At 47.6% G+C, this 24,849-nt stretch overlaps 1 protein-coding gene across 1 annotated transcript in view; it reads right to left on the reverse strand.

Moving 5' to 3' along the window:
- Nucleotides 1–24,849, reverse strand: part of SEL1L3 (SEL1L family member 3) — a 96,036-nt gene that overhangs the window by 1,479 nt on the left and 69,708 nt on the right. Inside the window, exons 16-23 of the mRNA XM_045834544.1 lie at nucleotides 22,601–22,728; nucleotides 21,418–21,501; nucleotides 14,112–14,202; nucleotides 13,893–13,977; nucleotides 12,412–12,521; nucleotides 8,246–8,373; nucleotides 7,332–7,434; nucleotides 7,175–7,247 (exon numbers count right to left, since the gene is read on the reverse strand). Coding sequence (XP_045690500.1) covers nucleotides 7,175–7,247; nucleotides 7,332–7,434; nucleotides 8,246–8,373; nucleotides 12,412–12,521; nucleotides 13,893–13,977; nucleotides 14,112–14,202; nucleotides 21,418–21,501; nucleotides 22,601–22,728 — 802 coding nt within the window. The remainder of the gene's footprint in view (nucleotides 1–7,174; nucleotides 7,248–7,331; nucleotides 7,435–8,245; nucleotides 8,374–12,411; nucleotides 12,522–13,892; nucleotides 13,978–14,111; nucleotides 14,203–21,417; nucleotides 21,502–22,600; nucleotides 22,729–24,849) is intronic.

Raw genomic sequence — 24,849 nt, forward strand, 5'->3', positions numbered from 1 at the left:
GGAACGTTGGTTTTATTTACATTATTATTCCATTTGGACGATGTACCAAATTTGGTTTCATTATTTTACTTAAACGAGTGTGTAGAAGTTCTGAAAAATGTAATTACTAGATTTAATTATTTATCAACTTACCTTTAGGTATGGAGTTGGTCCACCATAAATGTTAGGGAGGTTTATCAAGTTTATAGTTTAGGTCAGTGGTTTTTCAAATGGGAGCAGTTTTACCTTCCGGGGGACAGTGAGCAATGCCAGGAGACATTTTTGCTTGTCACACTGGAGGGTGGGTGCTATTGGCACATAGCAGGCTGAGGTCGGGGGCAGGGGTGCTGCTAAGTGTTCTACGACACATGGGACGGCTCCCCACAGAAAAGTATGACCCAGCTCCAAACACCTACTGCCGACGCCAACAGCACTGAGGCCAAGAGGGGTCCTGCTTACAAGACTGTGTGGGCTCCAGAACCTGGTTGCTCTGCCCTTGACCAGTTATGTGACCTTGGACAAGTTTCCCACTCTCCTTCTAAAATACGGGGAAAGGGAAAGCGTCTACACCCTGCTGAGCTGCCAGGCTTAAATAAACGAATGCACCTGAAGCATGCCTAGAACAGTGCCTGGCAGGCAAAGGCACTCCGCAAATGTCAGTTGTTACTACTAGTGAGCTGGGTTACTATAGAACAGTGTTGGGGTTCATTAATCTCAGGTGCACGGCTTGCAGGCTCGAGGACAGAGTTGGTGCATTTGTTTCTGGGATGTCTACACTTCTCTTTCAGGCCCCAGTAGCCCGGAAAACAGCAGAAATGTTGAAGCCAGAGTGGCTTCAGGAGTCGGTCGAATGGCTCTGATGTTTTTACCGGTGGAGCGATCCTGAGCAAGCTACTACACCACTCTGAGCTGCAGTTTCTTCACCTGTAAAATGAGGGCAGGGGTTTGCAGGGTGGGTGACGTATGGCCATTGTTGGGGCAAATAATTGCTAGTTTGCTTTTAATCAGTGATCTTAATTCAGTTCATGAATCCTGGAGTCCTCCAGTTTTCAGTCGGTGGGACCATTTTTAAAGGTTCTCAAATGTCCATCCTGAAATGTATTGACTTTTACAACGTTGGCAATCTGACTTCCAGAAAAACCTGTCAAAAGTTGCAACTCCAAATACCTCTAGTCATCTCCATGGGGCTGTTCTAAGAAACTCAACGATGGGCTCCAAAGCCCCTGGCTTCTCAGGATACTCAAAGGAACCCTCCTAGGAACCCCTTTCCGAACCTACAGGAGACCCTGTGAATCCAGGGACTGTTCTGAAAGGGCAGGACAGGGCAGGGGTGGGGGCCGAGGGTGTTACCCGCGCAATGATGTGACAGGTCTAGGTTAAAGCCATCATTCTGGCAGCTGACCTAACCGTGCAGGGAGCAGAAGGCCCAGTGGGGCGGCCCAAAGCCCCCCTGCTGGGGTCCAGAGGCCCAGCCTGGTCAAGCCTCACGCCCCCACCACCAGTACGTTACTGTGGGGTAGATACTGAGTAGCACTCATTTCATTTCTGAAACGCTTGCATCTCGTAGGCCTTGGTTTCCTCACCTGTGAACAGGGCGGCTTAGATGAGAGGGTCTCGGACCCCTGGGCCCTCAAATTGATCTTTCTGATGAGCTCTGAGGAAGTTAATGAAGTACTAAGTTAATGAAGTACTAAAGAATTCATTTTTTTTTCCTTTTTGAGCTTAGGGAAAAAATGTTTAAATCACCATGGTAACAAGATAAATCAGCAATCAGTTTTCTGATTAAAACAAAAAAGTGCCGATGTGTAAGTGTAGAAGGAATGCATAATCAGCACTGCTACGTTTAGATCCCCTTGTCGGAACATAATGAAAACGCTCGGTGCTTCTGCAGTCAGCTCGGTATCACCCGCGCGCGCGGGAAGGCGCTCTGCCCTCACCGCGGCTGTGTGCCCCCCACCGCGGCTGTGCCCCCCACGGCCTGTCGTGATTTTCAAGCGGCCTCTCTTTCTGTGCTCACCTGGGGCGTGTGCTAATTTGATTACCGGACTCGAATCAAGGTGACCAGGAAAATGGGCATGCTGTTTTAAAACCTTAAGAGAGTATCTTCCAGAGCCAAATAGAAGTGATTTTTCAATTACTTGCCGCTCGGGGGGCGGGGGCATTTTCTGTACCTTAGTGAGACTCGTGGAGCCCTGGCCCTGAGTCATGTGGTCAGAATGCAGCCCTCCCCCATCTCCTGGGGCCAAGAGAGGCTCCCCGCCTGGCGTTGCACGGCTCACAGTCTAAGAACGGTTTTGACAAAAATCTAAAGAAGAGTAATACTTCATCACATGTGAGAAACACATGAGATTCAAATGGTCACGTCCACAGAGAAGTTTTCTTGGCAACCAGCCGTACGGTTTGTTTTCACGTGTCCTCCACGGCTGCTTCCATGCTACGGGGAGGGCGGAGTCACTGCCACGGAGACGGCCCCCAACGCCCCGACTGTTTGTTACCTGGCCCATCACAGAACGCACTTGCCAGCCCCTGCCGTGGCCACTGCGGCAGAAACGTCTGCTTGCCAGGTGCCAGCCCAGATGAAAGTATTTGGGGAAGGAGGACATGGGGGAATGTGTTGGGTAGGTCCCCAGACAGCAAATGTTTGCAAAGGGGAGGTGAAGGGGGCACGGGGGGAAGCCCTGGAAGTCGCCTGCCCTGAGTAAGATCTAGCCCACTTCCCTGCGCCTCCCAACCGAGTGGGCCCGTGCAAACACGTACATGTGCCGTGTCATCTACACCCTTGCTGTGAGTGGGGCTCCCGGGAGGGCGCCGGGGGCGGGGGGGAGGTGAGGCAGGAGGGGAGTGAGACCCTCTGTGCACTGGCTCTGACTGGAATGCTCCTGCTTCTCCTGTGAGCGCCACGTTTCCTGACATTTTACTGTAATTTCAGTAGAAACCTCATTAATTAGAAGTGTCGAGGACAGGAAAAGGTGTAATTGACCTTGTTTATATCATTTTCCTCTTACATGAGGCTAACCACTTAGGCGGAAAGGATGAGCTGGCTTAAATGATGAATGTTCCGAGTGGGCTGGCCTTGGTTTCAAAGGTTACTCGTCACTCGGAGGAGCTGGTAGGTCCGCAAGTCCCGCTCCGTGCTGCGCGTGCTATTTAGACGCAAAGTTTACACGAACACTGGGCAGGCAGGACTCTATCTCTGAAATGGTCATTTACATTTCTTCCCCTCTTCTTCCCTTTACCTTCCTCCAGGTAGCCAGCCGGGCTCCATGCTTTTTCTTTTTTGGTCTTGGGAGATTTGTGGCAGAGCAGAAATGGAGATGTTTTTAGACATACTTTGCTTTGGGGATTTTTGTTTTGTTTTGTTTTGTTTTTTTTGAAAGCCTGAACCCATTAAGGCAATTACGCTTGGCATCCCTGGCGGGCAGGGGAGAGGGGAAGCGCTTTAGAGAGGCACCAAAGCAGGACAAGGAGCCTTTTTGGAGTCTGGGAAAGTGGCTGAGCCTGGCAGTGGGCTGTGCCGTCAGCGAAGCACTCACCTTGCACGCCAGCCATCTGGGAAGGGAATATCGGGAGATAAAAGGCTAATGGGGCTCAGCTTTGGCAAAGATGATAGGACTTCTAGGCGACCCAGAAGCTGCAAAGCCAAGAGACCCGCAGGGACAGTGAAGGCTCTGGGACACTGCGTGTGTTCCTCTGTCAGACCTGGGACACGTGAGTGTTCCTGGTGCCACCTGAGACCCAGGGGCCCTGGCGCTCCCTTGGGCGGCATCGGCCTCGAGAAGGACTGAGCAGCCTGGTGGAAGGGAAGCTCAGAGTCAAAAATAAGTCCCCTGAAAGGAAACAGAAAGGTGTGCGATATTTCTTGTGGACTTCTTTTGGTGCCTTTGACAGACTAGTTGAAATCTTTGTTTAGATGCCTTAAAAAGCATTTTGTGTGTTAGACAGAGTCTACTAACATAGAAAACCGGGCCAGGCTCTGGCCATTGCGTCTGTTGCGGAGGCAAACTGAGCTAGTATTTTGGTGCAGGCACTACCCGCCGTCAGTGTGCCGTCACTGCACGTAACGTGCCCCTAGGACGTACTGCTCAGGCGCTCACACGTGAGGAGTTCTAAGCACTTTACTTCTCTTGTCGTATTTGGTTCCCACAACTGCAATAGGAGGTAGCTGTACTACTTCCGCTGTTTTACAGAAGGGGCAACTGAGGCACGGATAGGCTCCCTGCCCAAGGTCACTCAGCCAGTGGCAGGGCCAGCATCCAGGCAGCCTGACTCCGAGCCTGTGCTGTTGGCTACTGTCCTGCACCGCCAGCCTCCCGAACGCAGGACAACTTAATGTGGCCAGTGCAGTGACGTGCTGGCTGACTAGCCATCACAGGGCATGTGAGCTCAGCAGGGGGTGGGGTGGGGGGAAATGCAGGTAGTTGGAGCTGCGAGCAAAATGGATGGACACCTCAGTGCAAAGGTTTCACCATAAATGTGTAATTTTTACAAACAACTGACTGAAAAAACTCCAAATGACACAAAAGGACAAAGATCCCTAATCCCACAATCCTTACACGAAGCTACTTAAGGCGGACTCCTCACTCTCCAGTCTGGTCCTGCTTCACCGTTGGGCTTGCTTCACGCCGCCACGGCTGCCACCAGCATCTGCTACAGCTCCCCCCTCCCACGGGGCAGGTCATGGGGCCTCGCACCCCTCATCGGGGTGACGCCGGGGGCGAAATCTTTGCCTCCTGAGAGGCTCCTTGCAGTGGCTCCTCCTCGCTCTCTGGGCCTCTGTCACCCCCACCCCCATCACCCCACCGCTGATGGAACAGTACCCTCTTATATCAAAGTTCCCGACCCATCTGCACTCAGGTCGGCAACCTGAAAAATGCGAAAATAATTCACTACATATTTTTCCTCGACACTAATTCTAGCAGGGCTGGCAGGCACTGCCGCGGTGAGGCACATTTTGGAAATATGTGAGTATGTAGAGACTTTGTCTTTTTCTTTCTTTCTTTCTTTCTTTCTTTTTTTTTTTACTTCTAGGCCCTTATGACTCAAAGTGTGGTCCATGGCACGGCAGAAAGGACGTCGTCCGAAAGCTCATCAGAGCTGCTGAATCTCAGAGCTTGCCCTGGACCCGCTGAACCAGAATCTGCATTTAACAAGCAATCCCTGGGTGATTCATGAGCACAGGAAAATTAAGCACGGGGCTAGAATTTACATACCGAAAAAGATATTATCTTATAATAATTAGTTTCTTTCTACTTCTTTATGTTGATGTTAGAGCAGTCTTTAAAAAAATAATGTATGTAGGCAGGTTCAATATCATTCACGTCAGGGCACCAAAAATGTGCTGCAACGTATTTCTTATGTAAGGAGATAACAGAATAGGTTCGACACGGATGATAATGAGTGTTTTCCAGTATGGCGCGTTGGGGAACGTTTAACATTCCGCTGCCCTACATCCTTTCTTGGGCTTTATTTGGTGATCATGGGGCAGGCCACGTCATCCCTTTGGCCTCGAGGCTTCAGAGAATTAAATTATGTTTAAAATCCCAGGCAGACTTCTCTGAGGCCCGTGAACAGAGAGGGGGGGATGTTAAGGAGGAAGCAAGCGGAAGACTTTGAAAACCACGAAGGAAACGTGCGCAGGAGCAAAGGGTCCACGGGAAGGAGGGGAAGGAGGCGAAGGGGCAGGAGGGATGCGGAGGTGAGGCTGTGGAGGGACTGACAATGAAGACCCGGGAAGGGGAAAAGAGACGACTTCTGATGAAAGCAATTCCACCAGCCCATGAATTTTCATGGGCTACCAGCTGGCATGAAATCATAAAGACAATTTTCAGCTCCTCCAACGGAATTGCATTTGTAATAATCATAACAATATTTCTACAGAGTAAAAATGACAAAGATAATTTGAAATGGAAAACACCGACAAGATGCAAAATAAATGGGCTATACCTGGCAACAAATTTTAGGACGGGGCAGAATTTGCATGAGGGGAATTTATAAGCTGGCGTATGCCACGGGGCATCCAGCCGGGAAGGGCTTCCCATGGCTCCCTGTCAGCCTGCCCCCTCAGGTGAGTCGGTGGGGCTGAGTCCGTATGGGCCTCTCGGAACAGCGACTGTCTCACCAGCGAATCTGAGTGGGGAAATGTGCCCCTTTCGCTTTTTGGTATCTGCTCCACAAATAGCGGCTACACGAACGCTCACATGCCACGTCTGGTCCCACGGGTCCCCTTGCAAAGGTCCCTGTTGGTCCTCGTGAGCGGTTATGTCCTTTCGCAGCCATCCCAGATGTGGGAAATCAAAATCCTCCGTGAGACACGCTTGCAAATTCGAGCACCTACTCAGTGTGAGATCGCAAATAAGGCCTTCCTCTGACTCCACTTACGATCTAATGGGGGAGGTCAATGGAATAGCTAATATTTATCAAGACGGTTTTACACGCCAAATACGTACGACAGGTAAGATGTAACTATAGTTGTCCTTTGGTGTCATGTGTATTGCTTTTTTTCACTGGACCTTTTTAACATCCCTGGAAAGCAGCTACTATTATAACCTCATTTAACTGACAAGAAATCGGAGGATCAGGAAAGTGAACTAACTCGCCATAAGTCACACAGCTGATAAGTAGCCACGCCTGGACTCTCAGCCCAAATAGAAGTGACGGAGGTGCCCATGTCCTTAGCTACTGCCCCACGTTAGTGCAGAAAAATAACAGCAACTACTGGAAACCACACTAAAATAAATGTTCACTTTACATTCCTCCTCGGACCCTCCCTCTGAATCCATGGGGCTGGGTATTTTGATTCATCATCGTGCTTGTTTATCATCCTATTGGATTTTTTTATCTTTTGATTGGAATAAATAGGATAAGACCTCACACTGGAGGGGCCCTCGGAGGTGGGTTTTACGGCACACATAGGTAGAATTTTGCTAGCCGGGAGTTTCAATAGGGGAAGACATTTCACTTCAATTTCTTAAGCTTCTTATTAAGAAATTCTGCCTCCTTCGAAAACTAAGTCATTAGAGGCTTCCACCAGCCAGATATTATGATACAACCTGAGGAGGACCCCTGCCCATGGACAACCATCTGAACAAAAGGAAACAGCACGACCCAGTGCATGAGGAGGGAGAGGGTGATTCTTCTGGTAAAGGAGAAGAACTGGTACATTTTTATATTGCCCTGGCCTCGCAGGAATCTCTACCTGAGACGGACTGGAAATACTGCAGGGTCCAGGCGATCAGCACAGACAGCAGGAAGGTTCCCAGGAAGTAGGTCTGCAAACACCGGAAGCACACGTCAGAGCACGGACAGGGCCCCGGGACCTAGGAGGCAGGGCTGGTGGGAGAGACGGCACCTACCAGAGCTGAGTGCAGGACAGCACCCCAGATGAGCCGGGCGTGCAGGTAGAGCCAGGCCAGGGCACAGGGGCTGAGGGACTCCTCGCTGCTGTGGCTCCAGCACCTGCAGACACAAAGCACAGGGTGCCTTGACATGTCAGCGGACATGGTTGGCATCACTCGTGACCAGCATTATCGGGTCCTCAAACCCACCTCCTTCAGCCTGGGGACAAGGAGGCACACTTGAGATGAGAGGCAAGGGAAGAAAGCCAGCTCTCAGGGGTTCAGGCCTGCCCTGACATTCTAGGACCCTGCCAGACATCTCAGGAAAAGGTCACTTCTGTCCTCAATAAAAAGCCAACAGGAAGCCCTGGCTGGCGTAGCTCAGTGGATTGAGCGCGGACTGTGAACCAAAGTGTCGCAGGTTCGATTCCCAGTCAGGGCACATGCCTGGGTTGCAGGCCATGGCCTCCAGCAACCGCACATTGATGTTTCTCTCTCTCTCTTTCTCCCTCCCTTCCCTCTCTAAAAATAAATAAAATAAAATCTTAAAAAAAAAAAGCCAACAGGTCAAGGAGGTCCAGAGTCATGGGGGCTGGCAGAGCAATAGCTCTGTCCAAGTGTCTGTCCAGAGGCCAGACATCAGAATGCCTCCCTGTCTTGCAGAAAAGCGTGGTCTCAGCAGATGCATTATTTTCCCCACTCTTGTAGAAAACCTTGGCCAGGACCTTAACTTCACGTTAAGTTCATTTCGTACCTTAGGCCTCAGAAACTAGAAAGTGGAAGTAAGTTTGGGTCCAGCTGAGTGTTCTCTAATCAGAACAAACCCTGAGCCCCTTTTATAATAAGTGATGTTACAAAATAAAAGTCAGGCTAACTTTAACCAAGATGCCAACAGCATCCAGATTCCAATGTTCAAGAGGCTCTGAACTCACCTTTCATACAGCTCCTGGAGGATGGAGATGTTATTCGAATGGATAGTTGGGTCAATTTCCAAGAAATCCAAAATGTGATGTGGGATTAGAGCACCTTCCTCAATCAGCAGGGCCAGGTTAAAAAATCCCTGAAAATAAGCCACAAACCACGCTCATCAACTCCTTATAACAAAGCCCAGATGCATACTCTTCATTAGCATGTAAACGTTCACAACCTCTAGATATTTTTTTCAGTCCCTAGAGCCAGATGGTTTTGTCATCTTCATTGATGAATTGTTTCCCTAAATATGTGCCTCTGAGACATTTATTTGCAGGGGAACCAGGAGGCTTTCAGAGGAAGCTGGGTCCCATCTGCTCAGAAGCCAGTCGACCGGCGGATCTGTCCTTTCCTGCTCACTCTCTGAGACAGAACGCGCTGGGAAACGTGCCCTGTGTCGCCAACAGAACCAGGACGCCAAGCTGAAGGCCATGTCCATCCCCGACGACTCTGCTCTGGGTCACCATCAGCATGTCAGAGATCTCACACAATGTTTTTGTGGCTGGAGGTGCTACCGATGACTGACACTCTACCGTGAGGAGTCTCACGATTCTTCTTGGCACAGACCTCCACTCTGGTGCATTTCCTCACGTCCTCTTCACACACCTTGTTCTTGACCCTCAGAGGCAGGGTCTGTCTGCCACCTCGGGCTGTGCAGGCCCAATAACATGATGCGGCGAGGAGCCCGACGGCAGAGGTGCTTCGTCGGGGATGGGAGCTACTGTCCTACCTGGAGGAGACGCACTGCCCATCATGAGCTGAGTGTGCGGCCAGACCAAGAAATAAACAAAAGATGACCTTACTTAGCATTAGGGCTTTACAAATTGCATTGGTCTGTCGCCCTTCAAGGAGTTCAAGGACTTCAAGACTATGTTCTAAGGACATAGTCTCCTTTTGGTCTTTCCGTTTAGTTGCCACTGACAGCACTCTCAGTGGAAGCCATCATCTGCCCGGGCATGCACGCCAAGGGCTCTCACAAGCATCCTGGGCAATAATCATGAAAAAAAAAAAATAACAGCAGCTAGTATCTTCTGGGTATTCACTCTATGTGAGGCATTGCTCTGGTTTTTACATATTTATTGAATATTCATAACAACAAATTGAGGTAGGTACTGTTATCCTCCTCACGGTATAGATGAGGACACTGAGGAACAGAGAGGTTAAGGAATTTTTCCCAGGGCCACACAGCTGGAAAAGAGCAGACAAGGTCCAGAGTCTTCAGTCTTAACCTCTACCATGCTGCCAAATAACCTCTGAATAGATGGAAGCGTTAAGTATCTTTAAGATGCACACACATGCAGAAAATAGAATACTTCTCCATGCTTTCAAAAGGAGGTACTCTTAAAACTTAATGTATTACAAGAAAAGAAAAAAAGTACCATGTAAAAATTTAAAGTCGCTGAAGAATGGAAAAGTAAAAAGATTAAAATAAATGAGAAGATAGGCTAGAGGAATATTTACATGCAATGCAATAGCTTAAGGTTCATTATTTACTAGGCAAATTATAAAAAAAATGAATTGTCACTTAAATTTTTAAAGTATCAGAACTTTAATAGATCAACAACAGGCAAAGAGCAAGAATAGAGAATTCACCTAAAAAATATGAAGAGTAAATTATCATAGACAAGTATATGCAAAAAGTATCCCTTCCCACTAGAAATCAAGTAAATGCAATTCAAAACAACAAAGAACTATCAACTTCAAATTATTCAATTAGCAAAATCAAGTCACCAATGCAGACAAGCGCAGACCAGATTTCAGTGACCCTCCTACATGTGCCCACTGCTGGGCGATGCATTAACTAGAAAACGCTTTCAGAAAGCAAGTCAGCAATAAACTATTATTAGGTAGCCATAAAACCATTTAGATTGCCCTTGACTTAGTAATACTGCCCCTTAGATTACAAAGAAATTATTCAAATGGAGCTAAAAGATGGAAATATGAAAATGTAAATAGAGCACCAGCTATAATTACAACCCAATAGGAAAGGACCTCCTCGTCTTCCTTTATGGGCTGTGATCCCATGAAGGCAAGACCTCTGTCTATTTTTTAATCTTATGTTCCCACTGCTAGGCAGTGTCTCAGACATGTGGGACTGAGTAAATGTGCCACATCAATGATTAAATTAGCAAACAAATAATAAATGTCTACCACATAAGATAAAGCTTAATACATTACAGTCTATTAGCTTGACAGAATATGGGAAGCGGTTAAGAGCAACAAGTACATCCAGTGCGCGATAAAATGCACACATCCCTACAATACGGGAAAGGCACTCCTGTGTGTGCACGGGAGGTGACGCTGCAGAGGTGCGTGCACCCGTGGCAGGGACTGAAGGGAGCCTGCAGACACGAAGGAATAAGGCCTCTGCCATGGAAAGTTTTTTTTTTCCTTTTAAAATTATCTTTTAATGTTTTTATCACATTATCTTTCCAAATGATAAAAATCGGGCTAAAAAACAAATGGTCCGGACCTAATTTTTAGTATCAACAGACATCATCTGACGGAGTTTGACTCTCCAGCAAATCCTTTCGGCACCAATTCATGCTGCATTCCAGAAGAAATATTAATAGAATAGACAGATCACGGCCATCGCTGGGTTCGGTGCTTCTACATCAAAGGTCTCATAAACCCAGAGGCTGCTGTTGTTACTGTTCCCAGTTCACAAAAGAGAACAGGAAGACTCAGTGATTTAGTGACTTGCCTCGTACAGATCGCTATGAAGGGATACAGATAAGGGACTTGAGCCCAGGTAAAGAACCGCTCTGATGGAGGGCCTACTGGAAAAAAAAAAAAAAAAGTCTAAGACAGGGATGAGTTTCCAATGTCTGCTCTGCAGTCAAATCCCGGAGCACGACACCAAAACCTGTTGCCTAAGAGAGTAACAACTACTCCAGCTTCCACTGTGAACACGGCCCCGAGATCCTCACGAGAGGGTTCTGATTAGCAAACATCCAGAAAATGAGAGAAACAGGGAATCATCATTAGTGCACTAATTGTTGCAAGATCTATCAAAGGGTGCTGAAATTAGCAGCAGCAGTTTGAGGAGAAGAGAGATGTCTGCACGGCCGCAAACTCGCTCCCCATGATCTCACTAAACAGGAAGAAAACTATTAGCTTTTCAGGGGAGAAACCCAGCAGAAAGCACCTTCCTTAACCGAGTGCCTGCGCCCAAGCTCCCCGGCAGTGAGACACCACGTGCACCTCCGAGGATACAGTGAGGACACATCGCTTGTGTGCTCCGCTTGCCCCAAAGGCATAATCTCAATCTGTTCACGAGAAGACAGAAGCCAGACCCACATCGAGGGACACTCTACGGAACACTTGGCTAGTTAATATTCTCCAAAAGTGTAAGGAAAGAACTGAGGAACCGTTACAGACTGGAGAAGACTGAAGAACTATGACAACTAAACGCCATGTGGGACCCTGGGATGGAGAGCGGCCTTGAGGGGGAAAACCAGTGAAATGCAAACAAAGCTGGAAGCGTGCTTTACGGCACTGAGCCAGCGTGGACTTCGTAGTGTGATAATGGGATTGTGCCCATACACGATATTCACACTAGGGGAAGCCGGATGAAGGGTATACAGCAACTCTCTTGCACTCTTTCTGCTACTTTTCTATAGATCTTAGGATGCCACCAAGAGCGAAGTCCTATGGCCAAAGTGTTGGGTCCACTGTACAAGCAGACCACCTTGCTTTTGACCACACCTCCCGTTTCCTGAGTTTCTACCTGGTGAGTCTGTTTGATGGAATCTGGTAGAAAGACTCCTGGGCTTGCAGCCGGAAGCTCTGGCTGCTTCACCTGCTACCTGGTTGTTTGGCCTTGAGCAATGTATCACCTTGTCAGAGTCGTGGTATCCTCTCCTATACACCGGGAACCATAGCCCCCACCCGCACCAGACTGCAGTGAGAACGGTGGGAGAAACAGAGGAGGAGCTCCGTAAAGGCTCGCCATCATGATTGATGTCCTTGCAGGGTCTTGGTTAGGGGCTCGTGAAACTGGGCGAGAAGGGACTTTGTAGCCTGGGAAGCACGTCGACAGAGCGCTGGAGAGAACTCAGGGCCTTGCCACCTCACAAACGGGCGCCACCGAGAACCCCTTTTTGTTGTTCTCGCAGCTGCTGCTTACCTGGGAGTCTCCATCCAGCGCCGCTTGGGCATACATCTGCACGGACAGTTCAAGGTCTTGTGACTGGTTTGGGTGGCCGTAGTAGTACAGGTCTCCCATCTTCAAATACGCTGCAGGACAAAAGGCACAGATGCATTTGTCAGGGGTTTTATTTCAGATGAAATGACAGTTGAAATGATTGGCTCATTCCCATGATTGAGAGGTTTTCCTACCAGAATCCTAATACAGAACATCTTTAGGGTCTTTAGTTTTTCATGTGTCAGTAGGCGGGTGGGTGGGAGGGGGGGAGAAGCTTTTCTGCTGAGTATCCACATTTCCAGATACATTTTCTTGCTCTGCTTGGTAGCTCTCTGGAATACATCTATCAGGGAGGATGGCAGCCCAACCAGCCAAGGATTTGGGGGACGGGGGGCACTTTATTCCCCATCTCAGATTTTGCTGCCTAGATTTGATGACTAAAGAGTACTTCTTTACTCTGCTTTAGCCATATATTTTATTTTTTCTTTTGAGGAAAAAGTTTTGTTTAAGAATGTAGGTATTGCCCTGACGGGTGTGGCTCAGTGGACTGGGCATCATCCCACAAACCAGAAGGTCACTAGTTTGATTCCCGGCTGGGGCACATGCCTGGGTTTCAGGCCAGGTTCCCAGCTGGGGGTGTGTGAGAGGCAACTGATTGATGTTTCTCTCGTATACCAATGTTTCTCTCCCTCTCTTCCTCCCTCTCTTCTCTAGAACAATACAATAAATAACATCTTTTTTTTTTCAAGAGAACATATGTATCGCTCAGTGTCTATTCAGAAAAATAGAGTCCATGTCAGGTGGTCCAACACAGGGATTTCCCAGCTGGGAAGTGGCCCCCAGGGTGTAGGAAGAGCTGAAAAGGCAAACGGCCTCCCAGGTGTCAGCAACGCAGGAAGCTACTGCCCTCCCTGGGCTAAGGCTCAGCGGGTCCCACAGAGTGTGGACTCCCACGTGGGAGCTGGGACCGTGGGAATGCACCCCTGCCAGAGACACAGCCCAAAGCAGAGAGAGAGGACAGAAATACCTGGGCCCCCCCACTGCCCCCAACCTGCAATCTCCCACCAGAACCTTCCGTTGACGGAACTGATCAGGAGCCCCAGGGCAAAGGAGTCTGGGAACTGTGCTTCCTAGGGGTAGCCCCCTACCCTACAGAGCAGAGGAAGACAGGGAACCTATCTGAGAGCCAAAGGGCACTGGCTCAGAGAAGCTCTCCATAACAGCTTCCTTGGCGTCTCACTGACTCAAGAAATGGTGGGTTAAGGCTACGGCAGACAATGGGCGAGGAAACATCCATAGCGTGAGGCAGAGAGCAGTTTAGTCACGATCTTAATAGCAGAGATTTTTCTCTCTCCTACTTGTTTAGAAATACCACACGGCACACGGAGCTGTTAGATGTTTCCTGTTACTAAAGATTAAAAGCCTCCCGTGCTTCATTTTAGCATCCGCTTTTCCACACATACCAAATGAAGGCGCGTCGATTTGAAACACAGAGAAATTATAGTATCTCCAGACGCAGTTCACACCCAAGTACGTCTCCGCCAGGTCCTAACGGGGTGAAGGGGGAGGAAAAGGTAATTCGTTAATATTTCAGCCAAGGGACTAATCTTGCCTCCCTAAAAACCCCAGTTCATCCTCCTTAACCTTAGAGCTTCTATTCCGAGAAGAATACATTTACTCACGGGCCTCTCCTCACAGATGTGTGCTAAATTTGTCTGTGACACTTCGATTCCAGTTTCTGCAGCTAAAACGTAATACAGCAAAGCTTCGTGCCTAAAAATAGATGATTAATAATAAATTTCATACAGGAGCTTTTGCTAATATTCACAGACAACTTGATAGTCAAACAGAAGGATACAAAATAAGCAGTTTTTTTAAAAACCACAAAACCATGAGTTTTTTAAACATTTTTTAAAAAAATACTGTTGTTAAAAATACTGCATGCACTGATTTATTTTCTTCCTTAAGGCTGAACTGGCAGATACGGCTGGGAGCTGGTTAATACAACAGCTACCTCTACTGGCTGAATGGCGTGTCAGTTGGGTTCTTAAACGCTTCCATCCTTCTTAGAGGAGACAGCAGCATTTAAAAAAAAAAAAAAAAAAAGTCCTGTGCCTTCAAGTCCTCTGTTTTGTGAAAGGCTTTACGGGAATCAGGATTCTGAACAAGCTTAATGGAAGCTGAGCTTTTGTGGCACATTAGACGTTTGGCAGAGGAAGAGGTGGTTTACAAGGGCCAGAAACACATCTGAATAAATAACAGTTAGACACAGCTAGTAACCAAATGCTGCAAAACAATGAGACCACTTCTTGTCTGTTGAAAGGATGGCCCACGACTCATAACACCAGGAATGGCGAGAGCTCGGGGAGGAGGCAGACGCACATCCCTACAACCCCTGCGGGTGGGAGGCCCGGAGGCCGCGATGGTTCCGTGTGGGAAGTCTTAAGAATGCAGAGACCGCTCACCCAGCGGTTCTGCCCGTGAGGGTTTATTCTAAAGAAACAATCAGAGACGTGCACGGATTCTGTGGCCAGACTTTATGGCAGAGCTTTTTCTATGAATGAAAAAATTAAAAAAAACTTACTAAGAACTTAAATATCTGAAAATCAGTGACCATTTAAATGAACCCACGATGCAGCCTCTTTCAGATGAGGCCATGAAAAACGGTGCAGAATAGTAGTCAAAAGTGTGCAAAGATGTCTATGCAAAATTATCTATTCAGTGAAAAAAAAACCAGGCAGAATAAAAACCAGTGCAATTCCATTTCTGTATAACAGAAATAAACCCGAATACACACATACGCAGCTAAATATATGCACCAAAAAATTATCTACCAAAATGCTAACTGTACTTATTTCTAGGTGGTGAGAATGCAAGTCCTTTTTATTCTTTACTTCTGACGGAACTGATTTTTTCCATTTTCTTTGTGGCACCCAGTTTATCAGTAAAAAATTTATTTTAACCATAAAAAGTTGTTTCTGAAGTACTTGACATTAAGAACTCTCCCTTAGTGTCCGGTCCAACCTAGGGAGTGCTTTAAGGAGTGTGGGGATGGGTGGGGGAGGAGGGCTAAGGGAAGCAGATTCTGAAATCACCTTGCCTACACTGCTAAAGCAGCCTCTGGCAGACCATCCCCTGGGGACAGAGAGAGGTGACTGGGGAGTCAAATTAGAACAACAGACCTTCAATCTGACATACTGCAGGTCACGAGCCACGTGGCTGCTGAGTGAACTGATTCTCAGCCTCCAAGACACCCAAGGCAGCCAACCAATTAGCCGTGACTCATTCTAAAGAGACACAAGACACGAGACTTGCCTGCACAGGCACGTCGGCTAGCAAGCCCTCGCTGCAGCCGAAACACCATGAAAAACCCACGGGCATCTTCTTACACGGACTGCAAACGTCACGTTTGGTGACAGGAATCCTCAGCTCAGATTGAGGACGTGTGAGAGGCGCAGCACAGAGCCCGCATTGTTCTGTAAATCAGGTCCTGTTCCCAAGGTCTTATAATCTGAAGTGTCTTCTGAGACACTCAGGCATGCACCCGTGCCTCAGTTTCCCCCAAGGATGAATGAGGGAGCGAGATGGTGTGCACTTGCCAGCCCAAGGTCAAATATCAAGCTCGCTCCCTCTGCTGCTGTGACTGCATGGGATGTGACTCCTGCTATTAAAATGTAACAAGGAGAGTTTTCCTCAGACAGCGGTCAAGTACTAGCAGACTATTAGAATTTGCTTCAGGGGTCGGGGGCACGAGGTTGACCCTCCTGTAAACCAGAGGTACTCTGGTAAACTTTATAAAGACAGTATCTTGTAGCTAAAGTTATTCTGGTGGTGGTGGAAGTACGGGGTAAACAAGTTTTATAGAAAGGCTTTTGCTGTCCAATTATTGTATAAGCCGGGAGGAAATTTCATAGAATCCTTGTGCATTTCCTTTGAAGAAGCATGGCAATCCATCAAAAAGAGATGTCTGCAAACATCGATGGTCATAGAAGTGCTGGACAGAAATCCACCTCTGCCTTCCATCGTGCAGAAGCAATCACCAGAGGCCAGTGCTCTCTGGTTCCACCGCCATCTATTTTCATGTAACGAAGTGTGAACTACAGGCAAGGGTGTGAACCCTGCAGACCCGACTTTCTTGGGTTATGAAGACTTCCGAGACTCGCCACCTCTGCAGAAGCCCTGTCCCCATTCAGCCTCCCTCCCGGCGTGTTCATTACAGGTATTTCTACACTCATATTCATGGGGCAGTCATTTTCTCAGTGTTTGCTATATGCAGGAAGCCCCAAAACAAGCCACAAGACTGTACTGCCCTTCTAGAAATTTCCTCAAGGTTGAGGAAGCCAACCCAAGCTTCCAGTTTTATTTCCAATGCGGACAGGACAAGTGCAACTGTCTCCCCCGACAGTCATTCTACTGGGGAGGGGGAATGCGGAAAGGAGGGATTCACAGAAAAGGAGGAGGTGAGGGGCACATTTGCTACCCTCCCACGTCAAAGTCGGCATACACGTTTACAGAGCTCTCCTAACGAATGATGCTTTGTAACCAGTGCTTGATGTGCTGGCTGTGATTTGTGGATCTGACTACCTCTGAGCAGGTTCTCAAAGAATTTTTTTCTCTGTGCTCCTTTCTTAATGATGCCCGAAGCAGCTCCAACTGGAAGGATGAAAAACAATCCTGGGGTCTCAGTGGAACTCAGGGCCCCTGCTCCATTGCCAGAAGGTGACTCTCTTGGCTGGAACTTAGCAGGCCTACCTGTCTTGCCTCCAGCCCACCACAGTCAGGCAAACGTCCTAGGTTGAGTATTTGGGGCGTATTTAAGATAAAGGACAATAAAACACACAGTTCATAGATAAAGCACACAAAGGGCCAAGGCGGAGAAAAATGGAGCCTGACGGCCGGCCTCTCTGTAGCGGAGCTGTCCTGGTGTCTGCGGACAGCCTTGGGCAGGACAGCGTCACCTTGCGTGCTACTACGCCTGAACAGGACACAGCCCTCTCCTCAAGCACGCTCGCCCCTCTCTGAAGCGATCCCATGTAAATCTTGGAGCCACACAGAAAAGCACAAGCTCATCAAGCCGACACGAGTAACTCGAAAGGAACGCCCAGGATAAATGCACTCACAAAAAAATGTGGAAAGGGGATGGGCCGGGGACGTTGATGAATGATTTAGCTCTGTGACAGCAAGACAGATGGCACCTGAAACAGTGATGCTGTAGGAGGTCACGCTCTCCTGTTTCCTGTTTAACCCCTGGGGCGGGTTTGGGGCTCAGAGAGATGAAAGCACTCGGCCTCAAACATGTTTTGACAGAAGTCTCCCATTGTGATGGGGACTAAGATGTTTCTGTGAATTGATGTGAAAAGGCCTCAACTTCAGATTGAGACTTATCTTTAACAGTATTTTAGCGCCAGCGTCAAGACTGGCAAAGATATGGAGGAACAGAAATGTATAGAGGATTGGCGGGAGAGTAAATTGGTGAAACCGTTTTGGAAAACAATCAGCATTATCTTTTTTCAAAATTAATTAATTTAACACATTTTATTTATTTTTAGAGAGAGGGGAAGGAAGGGAGAAAGAGAGGGAGAAACATCAGTGTGCAAGAGAAACATAGATTGGTTGCCTCTCGCTCACCCCCAACCAGGGACCTGGCCTACAACCCAGGCATGTGCCCTGACCGGCAATCGAGCCGGCAGCTTTTCCATTTGCAGGCCAGTGCTCAATCACTGACCACACCAGCCAGAGTACAATTGGCATTATCTTGTAAAGTACAACATGTGACCCTACTCCTAAGTTTATATTCTTTAGAAACTATTCCTCTGATGGTCAGGATATACACAAAAATGCTCATGGCCACATTATTCTTAAAAACAACAAAAAAAATGGGGCCTTGGCCAGGGGGCTCAGGTGGTTGGAGTGTCATCCTGCACACTAAAGAGATTGCGGGTGTGATCCCCAGTCGAGGCGGTAACAGGAGGCAACCGACTGATGTTTCTCTCTCACAGTGATGTTTCTCCCTCTCCCCCTCTCCCTTTCTCTCAAATCAATAGACATATCTCAGGTGAGGTTAAAAAAATTGGGTAACAACCCAAATACGTGTTAATATGAGAACTGATAAGTAAAATGTGGCATATGATAGCAGTGAAAATGAATGACCTACAGGGACATGCGTCAAAATATATGAATCTCAGAAACATGTCAAGTGACAAGATGCAGTTGAAGATTCATGTATAATAACATTCTAGTAATAGAAACCTCAGAAGCAAGTCAAACTAAATCTATTATTTTGTTTAGGAACATACCTGTAAATAGCAAGAACTATAAAGAGCAAGGTTCAGGATCATGGGTGCTTCTGGGTGCTGGGGGTGGGGGTGGGTTTAATCTGGGAGGGACGTACAGGGCAGGGGCTCCAAGAGTTCCTTTTCTTAAGCAGGGTGGTAGGTTCATAGGCGTTCATTTTATTTTCATGCTCTGGAGCTTACGTGTATATCACTTACGTATATTATTTCAGGTGTTATCCACTACCACGTGACAAAAGAAGAGAAAAACAACTCGACTGGCTCATGCCACTCTCCAAGCCACATGCTCAGCTCCTCTTCCTCTCAGCTCTCCCTTCTCTCCATCATTATTCACTTGTTCGGTTAAGCGTCTCAGAACCCAGCTCTGTCACGTCACTACCCTCTCCCAAAACTATCAGTGGCTCCCTGCTGCCCCACGGATTAAGTAACAAGACAGAACCTTTCACTCAAAACTCCATAAAGAGCACCGCTTTGGTCTTGTTATATATTATTCTTTTTTACAAATCTTGCCCTCAAGGTAAGCTGGGTAGCCTGAACTTTTCTAGATACTCCCAGAATTTTCCTCTCTCTTTGTTTTTGTTCCTGTGATTCCCTTCACACGAAATGCTGATCCCTGCATGGCAAAGTGGACATTCCACCCACCCTTCATGGCCCCCATCACAGAGGCTGGCCTAAGTCCCCCAAACCAGACAGCATCTTCTCCCCTCCCTCAGAATCCCTGACGTTCTTTATGTACTGTTCATGGCGCTTATGTGATGTTTGTTCTATCTGCCTTAGTTCATTCACTCAGTAGTTCCTGAGTAGCTCCCAGGTGCACTAGTTGCTGGCTACTGGGGTACAGTTCACAGGGCAATCTACAAGGAAGGCGCAATCATGACCCGTGGAAGGACCAAAGTGGGTAAGAAGTTAGGTAAGACTTCTGGGCAAGGGCCAAGGCCCGGGAGTCAGACAGAACGAGGCATGTGAGACACTGCGGGAGTTCAGCATGAGGAAGAGAGGGGGCAGCCAACTACCCATCCTCCTTGCTGCCATCCCCCCCAGCTTATGGCAAGGTGCCCGCATGAGAGGGACTCAGGCAAATCTGCTGATCTGAATCTGAGCTCCAAACTCACCAACAGTGTAGGACACAATTCCCCCATCCCCTCCACCAAAAAAAAAAAAAAAGAAAAAGAAAAAAGAAATCTCTTGTGACTGAATATTCTAAGAAGGACAGCAGGCCACAAAAATCTTAATTCATCGTGACTTTCACAGCAAATTTTTAAATGTTGAAGTGATGTTAAATTCAACAGGAGGCAGAAAAGCTAAGCTTCCGACAGGTCCTCTCCTTACAAAAAAGTGTATCAGACGTCTCGGTGTGCGTCTGTGAGTGCGTCGGGGCTGTTGGCCTACGTGCCCTCCCTTTGGGAGTCAACCCCTTGGTATCTGAATGTTTAGTTCCCCAAGAAGCTTGCGAGGAGCGAAGGGTGGGAAGTTTGGAGGGTGAGAACAGAATAGCTAACGTCAAATTTGGGCATTTTGCAAGATAAAACAGCACCAAAATGGTAAGGAATATCAATTAGAAAATAACACTTTCATAAAAATTTCTTTCCTATTGTGCAAAGGGAGGCCACGGATAATAAACTTTCACAGGACATTAACAATAAACATTTTTACTCAGTGCTGTTTTCCACTGGCCTCATTTCCCCTGCATTATCTAATTTCGGACTCTCCGTCACGGAGACGCTCTCTGTGGGTTACACGGGCACCCATGGACCGAAGGGGGAAACGGCGTTCTTTTGGGCTTACATTTAAATTTTTTAATTAAGGTTCTGATCAGTGTATGATCGATGTTAGGTCTGGTCTAATGTTTTTGAGACAGTGTTCCGAAGAAATACGTGCTGATTTGCATAGCCTTTGTAGTTATTACTGAAATATCCAGATCATTTAGGCAATAAACCAGCCTAAAAAATGTAGCCCAAGGGGGAAGTGAGACGGAGCGCTGGAACCGACAGGAGAAGATAAAGTGATGAGGTCCGGGAGACTCTGGAGAGGTGCGCCCTTTTTTTGTAAAACCACGGAGCAGCAAACGGGGTGGGGTGGGGCGGGGAGGAGTTGGAAGTCAGCACGCATGCTGTCGGGGGTGTGCTTTGTCCCACAGAGCCCAGGATGAGGTCTGCTGCCCCGTCAGAAGGGGGTTAGAACAGGGCGTCTGTTTGCCCGTGACCTGAGAGGCCGTGTGACTTCCTGCAACCCCGGGGCTCCCGGCCACAGAGGATGCAGTAAAATATCCGTGGAAGGATGTAGTCTGAGCCCTAATTCTTTCCCCACAAACACGGTGAAAGTCCTGGACCTTCTATGACCTGCCAGCGAGAAGCAGGGGGTGGGCTAAGGCCCCCAGTGGCGTGTTTAGACTCTAAAACCACGAGAAACAAACTGGAAGGAAAGAGAAGTCAACACACCCATGTCTCTCAACTGGATAAACGTGGATGCTCCCCCCAGAGAACTAATTTTTGTGTCTAATTAAACACAGGATCGCTATGTTTTCCAATCAGCAGCCAATCAGTCAGTGATACTCTGAATAGTATTGCGGAGGGGCCGTGATTTCCCTGCAAATTGCTGTTTTTGGTTGCATTTTAAGCTCCATCTCATAAAGCGACAGTGACAGACGCAAGGGAAGGGACGGGAAAGTTCGAGGTGGCACGGGGCCCGAGCTTACCAGGAGCCCTCCAGGTAGGCGTTGAGGCCTTTCCGAATGACGTGGCCCAGGTAGCCATTCTTCTCGGCGATGTGCTTTGCCCACCTGAAAAGGAGAGGGAAGAGAAAAATATCCAAACGGTGGCCAATTAAATAATTGCTTTTTTCCTTCATATGATTTCGATGAATCCCACTTGGGGAATATTTTGCTTGTTAGAATTTTTACAGAGCAACAAACCAGAACTGAATGTTAAGAAGGTAAACAGAGAGGCATTTTGAGAGCTTAGCAAAGCTGTCGCGGGTTTATGGAAACAAAGAAATGGAAGGCTCCCAAGGAGCAATGCTCACCGATACAGGAAACAATCATCTTTTTTCACATCTGCATGGTAATTAATTGATACTAGTTTTCTCGTCCTACCTTTACTTTAGAAGGGGGATTTGTAACGTTGGGTATTTTTTACATTTTATTTTTAACTACAGTGTACATTCAATATTATCTTGCATTAGTCTCAGGTGTCCAGCGTAGTGGCTGGACAGTCACATACTTTACGAGGTGGCCCCCCAATATCTGCAGCGCCCGCCTGGCACCGTGCACAGTTAACCCAACAGCACTGACTGTGTATTCCCTACGCTGTGTTTCACATCCTGTCACTGTTCTGTGACGATCAGTGTGTGCATCTAAATTCCTTCACCTTGGGACAGATCATCTTCACCAAGAATTCTAAGTTCCTCATTAAAACATTTTTACTGCTTTTTTTATAAGGTTCCCTTATTTTGTTTCTGCTCTCTAATTTATCCTGGAGAATAATTTTTAATAATTATCCTTAACTATTAAAAATTGTCATTAATAATAATGAAATAGCCTACTGCAATTGTTAGATGTACAACCACTAAAAGGATGTTACAAAAATACATAACAAGCTAATGAAATGGGATATAGAATAATTTTTTAAAATATTTGACTAATAATGGCCCCAAAGCCCAAGAGAGGTGATGCTGGCGATTTGGACAAGCCAAAGGGAAGCCATGAAGTGCTTCCTGTAAGTGTGAAGGTCTGTATGTACAGAGAAAACATTTTCTGCAGGGCTCGGTACTATCTGTGGTTTCAGTCGTCCACTGGGGGTCCTGAGACACATCCCCCGAGGAGCAGGGAGGACGACCACAGATGCCTGTCCCTGCGTACACAACATCTGGAAGATGCTCACACGACGGCCTTCTCGGGGTCTCTAGGGAATGTCGCCAGGTTGCCCGTTATGTAGTAGAGAGAGCACCACAGGGTCCCTTCGATGTGCCCGCCTTGTGCAGCCTTATGGAAATACTCGCCAGCCAGAGTCTGTGGAAAGAAGAGATGCAGCAGCGTCACCCTCCTCCGTGAGGAGCCCTCCTGGCTGCGCTGGTTTCAGCTGAGCCAGTGCATTATTGCAGGCTCATAGCTTCTGAGATCTTTAAGAAAACCCAGTCAAGTTCAAGGAAGACAGCCAATCACAGACGCCAGCCTCTGGAGGTGATAACCCCGACCACAGCTTATCCTGTTGACGAGGCTTGCCCCGCCAGTAGGACAACATGTAACTACGAATATCACTGTCATCTCATTGCGTCCTCGCGTAACCCCTGCCAGCAAGAGAGACGGCGGCGTCAGAAGTCACGCCAGGTGAAAATGCAGGCACTTGCTTTGCTAACCTTGCTCAAGACCTTTCTCCAAACTCGTGCGCAAAGACTGCATTTCCAACAGGAAGGTGAGAATTAGACAGTGACAATAAAAACCCGAGTTCCCAGGTGTGTGGGAGGATTTTTGCAATGCACAGAAATACACAGCTTCACACGCAGAGAGAGAGAGAGGGAAAAAAATGAAACACTTCGACATATGTTCCTCTGATTACTATTATTTTTCTGAGACAGTTAACTGATGTTTTATTTTTTTATTTTTGTTTTTAATTATTGATTTTTTTGAGAGAGAGAGAGAGGAAGGAAGAGAGAGAGAGAGAGAAACATCAATTTGTTGTTCCATTTAGTTATGCATTCATTGGTTGATTCTAGTATGTGCCCTGACCAGGGATCAAACCTACAACCTTGGCGTATCAAGATGACGCTCTAGCCAACTGAGCTACCTGGCCAAGGCTAGCTGATATTTTTAAAGAACAGGCTTTGGAATCAGGCAGGCTTGGGTTCAAATCCCAGCTGTGTTTCTTACTAGCTGAGTGACCTTGGGCATGTTAGTTGATCTCTCCCCCTGAGAAATTAACTCAGTTTTTTCAGCTGAAAAATGCGGTGTCTGATAAAACCAAGCATGCAAGGTGTTGCGAGGAATAAATGAGAAAACAAGTTCTTCAGGTTTAGCATGGCACTTCATGAAAAGTAATCTGATACCCCACCCCAGGTATGCTGCTGCCCATCCCATAAATGCCCTTCCATTCTTTCCATCTCAGTATAATGCCAGGTGCTCCAGAGTGGTCCTGACCCCTCACCCCCTTTCACACCTCATATCCAATCACCAGCAAACCCCGCCTTCAAAATATATCCAGCATCCAGTCACATCTCAGCCCTTCCTGTGACATGGCCCACCCTCTCTCACTGGGATTCAGTGCCTTAACAAACCTACCCACCCCCACCCCGAGTGCTAGCAAGCCTAGTTTCTGCTGGTATCCGAGAGCCTTTTGAAACACATCCCGCCCACCTCAAAGCTGTGCGGTGCTCCCCCATCTTGCTCAGAACAGCTGAGTCATCTCGAAGACCCGGCCACCTGGCCGCCTGCCTCCCCGACTTCGTCTCCCACCTCCTGATCTCCTCTGCTCTCTGCTCTTGCCACCCTGGTCTCCCTGCTGGTCCTTGAGCTTATTCTCAGAGCTTGTGCCCTGGTTGTTCCCTCTTTCTGGAATGTTCTCCCAATATTCGTAAGAGTCCTTCAGGAGCTTATACAATGTCACACTGTTAGAGAGACCTTCTCTGATCTCCCTTCTAAAACTGCATCCCCCAGTGTCTACCCTCCCTGTCCCCCTTCTCCTGCTTTATTTCTCCCCACAACATCCTCATATCATACAGGTAATAATTTATTGCCTTTCTTCCCCATCGGAAAGTACGCTTCCTAAGAGCAGAGACTATTTTGTCTGTTGCTGTATCCCCCGGGTCTGGAAGAGCGCCTGGCATGGCATGGGCGTTCGATGAATTTTTTTAAATGTGACGGGGCTCAGATCGTTGTCATCATCATCAATGTCATTATTAATGACCAGGAGCCTCCACGCTACATCGGGATCCAGATCCTGACTCCAACAAGTGTGTGTGTGATGGAAGTTCCACACCTTTCAGAGCCCTAGTTGCATATTCTGTAAAATGGACTTAATAACAGTCCATTTATGGCAACACTCCAGAGGCAGGTAGGATGACCCAGGACATGAACCCTTTGGGAGTGTCTGGTGTAGAGGAAGTGCTCAGCCAACACTGAAGCTTATCACTGCTG

Source organism: Phyllostomus hastatus, unplaced genomic scaffold (genome assembly GCF_019186645.2).
Source record: "Phyllostomus hastatus isolate PE091 unplaced genomic scaffold, TTU_PhHast_1.1 phas_contig_196, whole genome shotgun sequence".
NCBI lineage: Eukaryota > Metazoa > Chordata > Mammalia > Chiroptera > Phyllostomidae > Phyllostomus > Phyllostomus hastatus.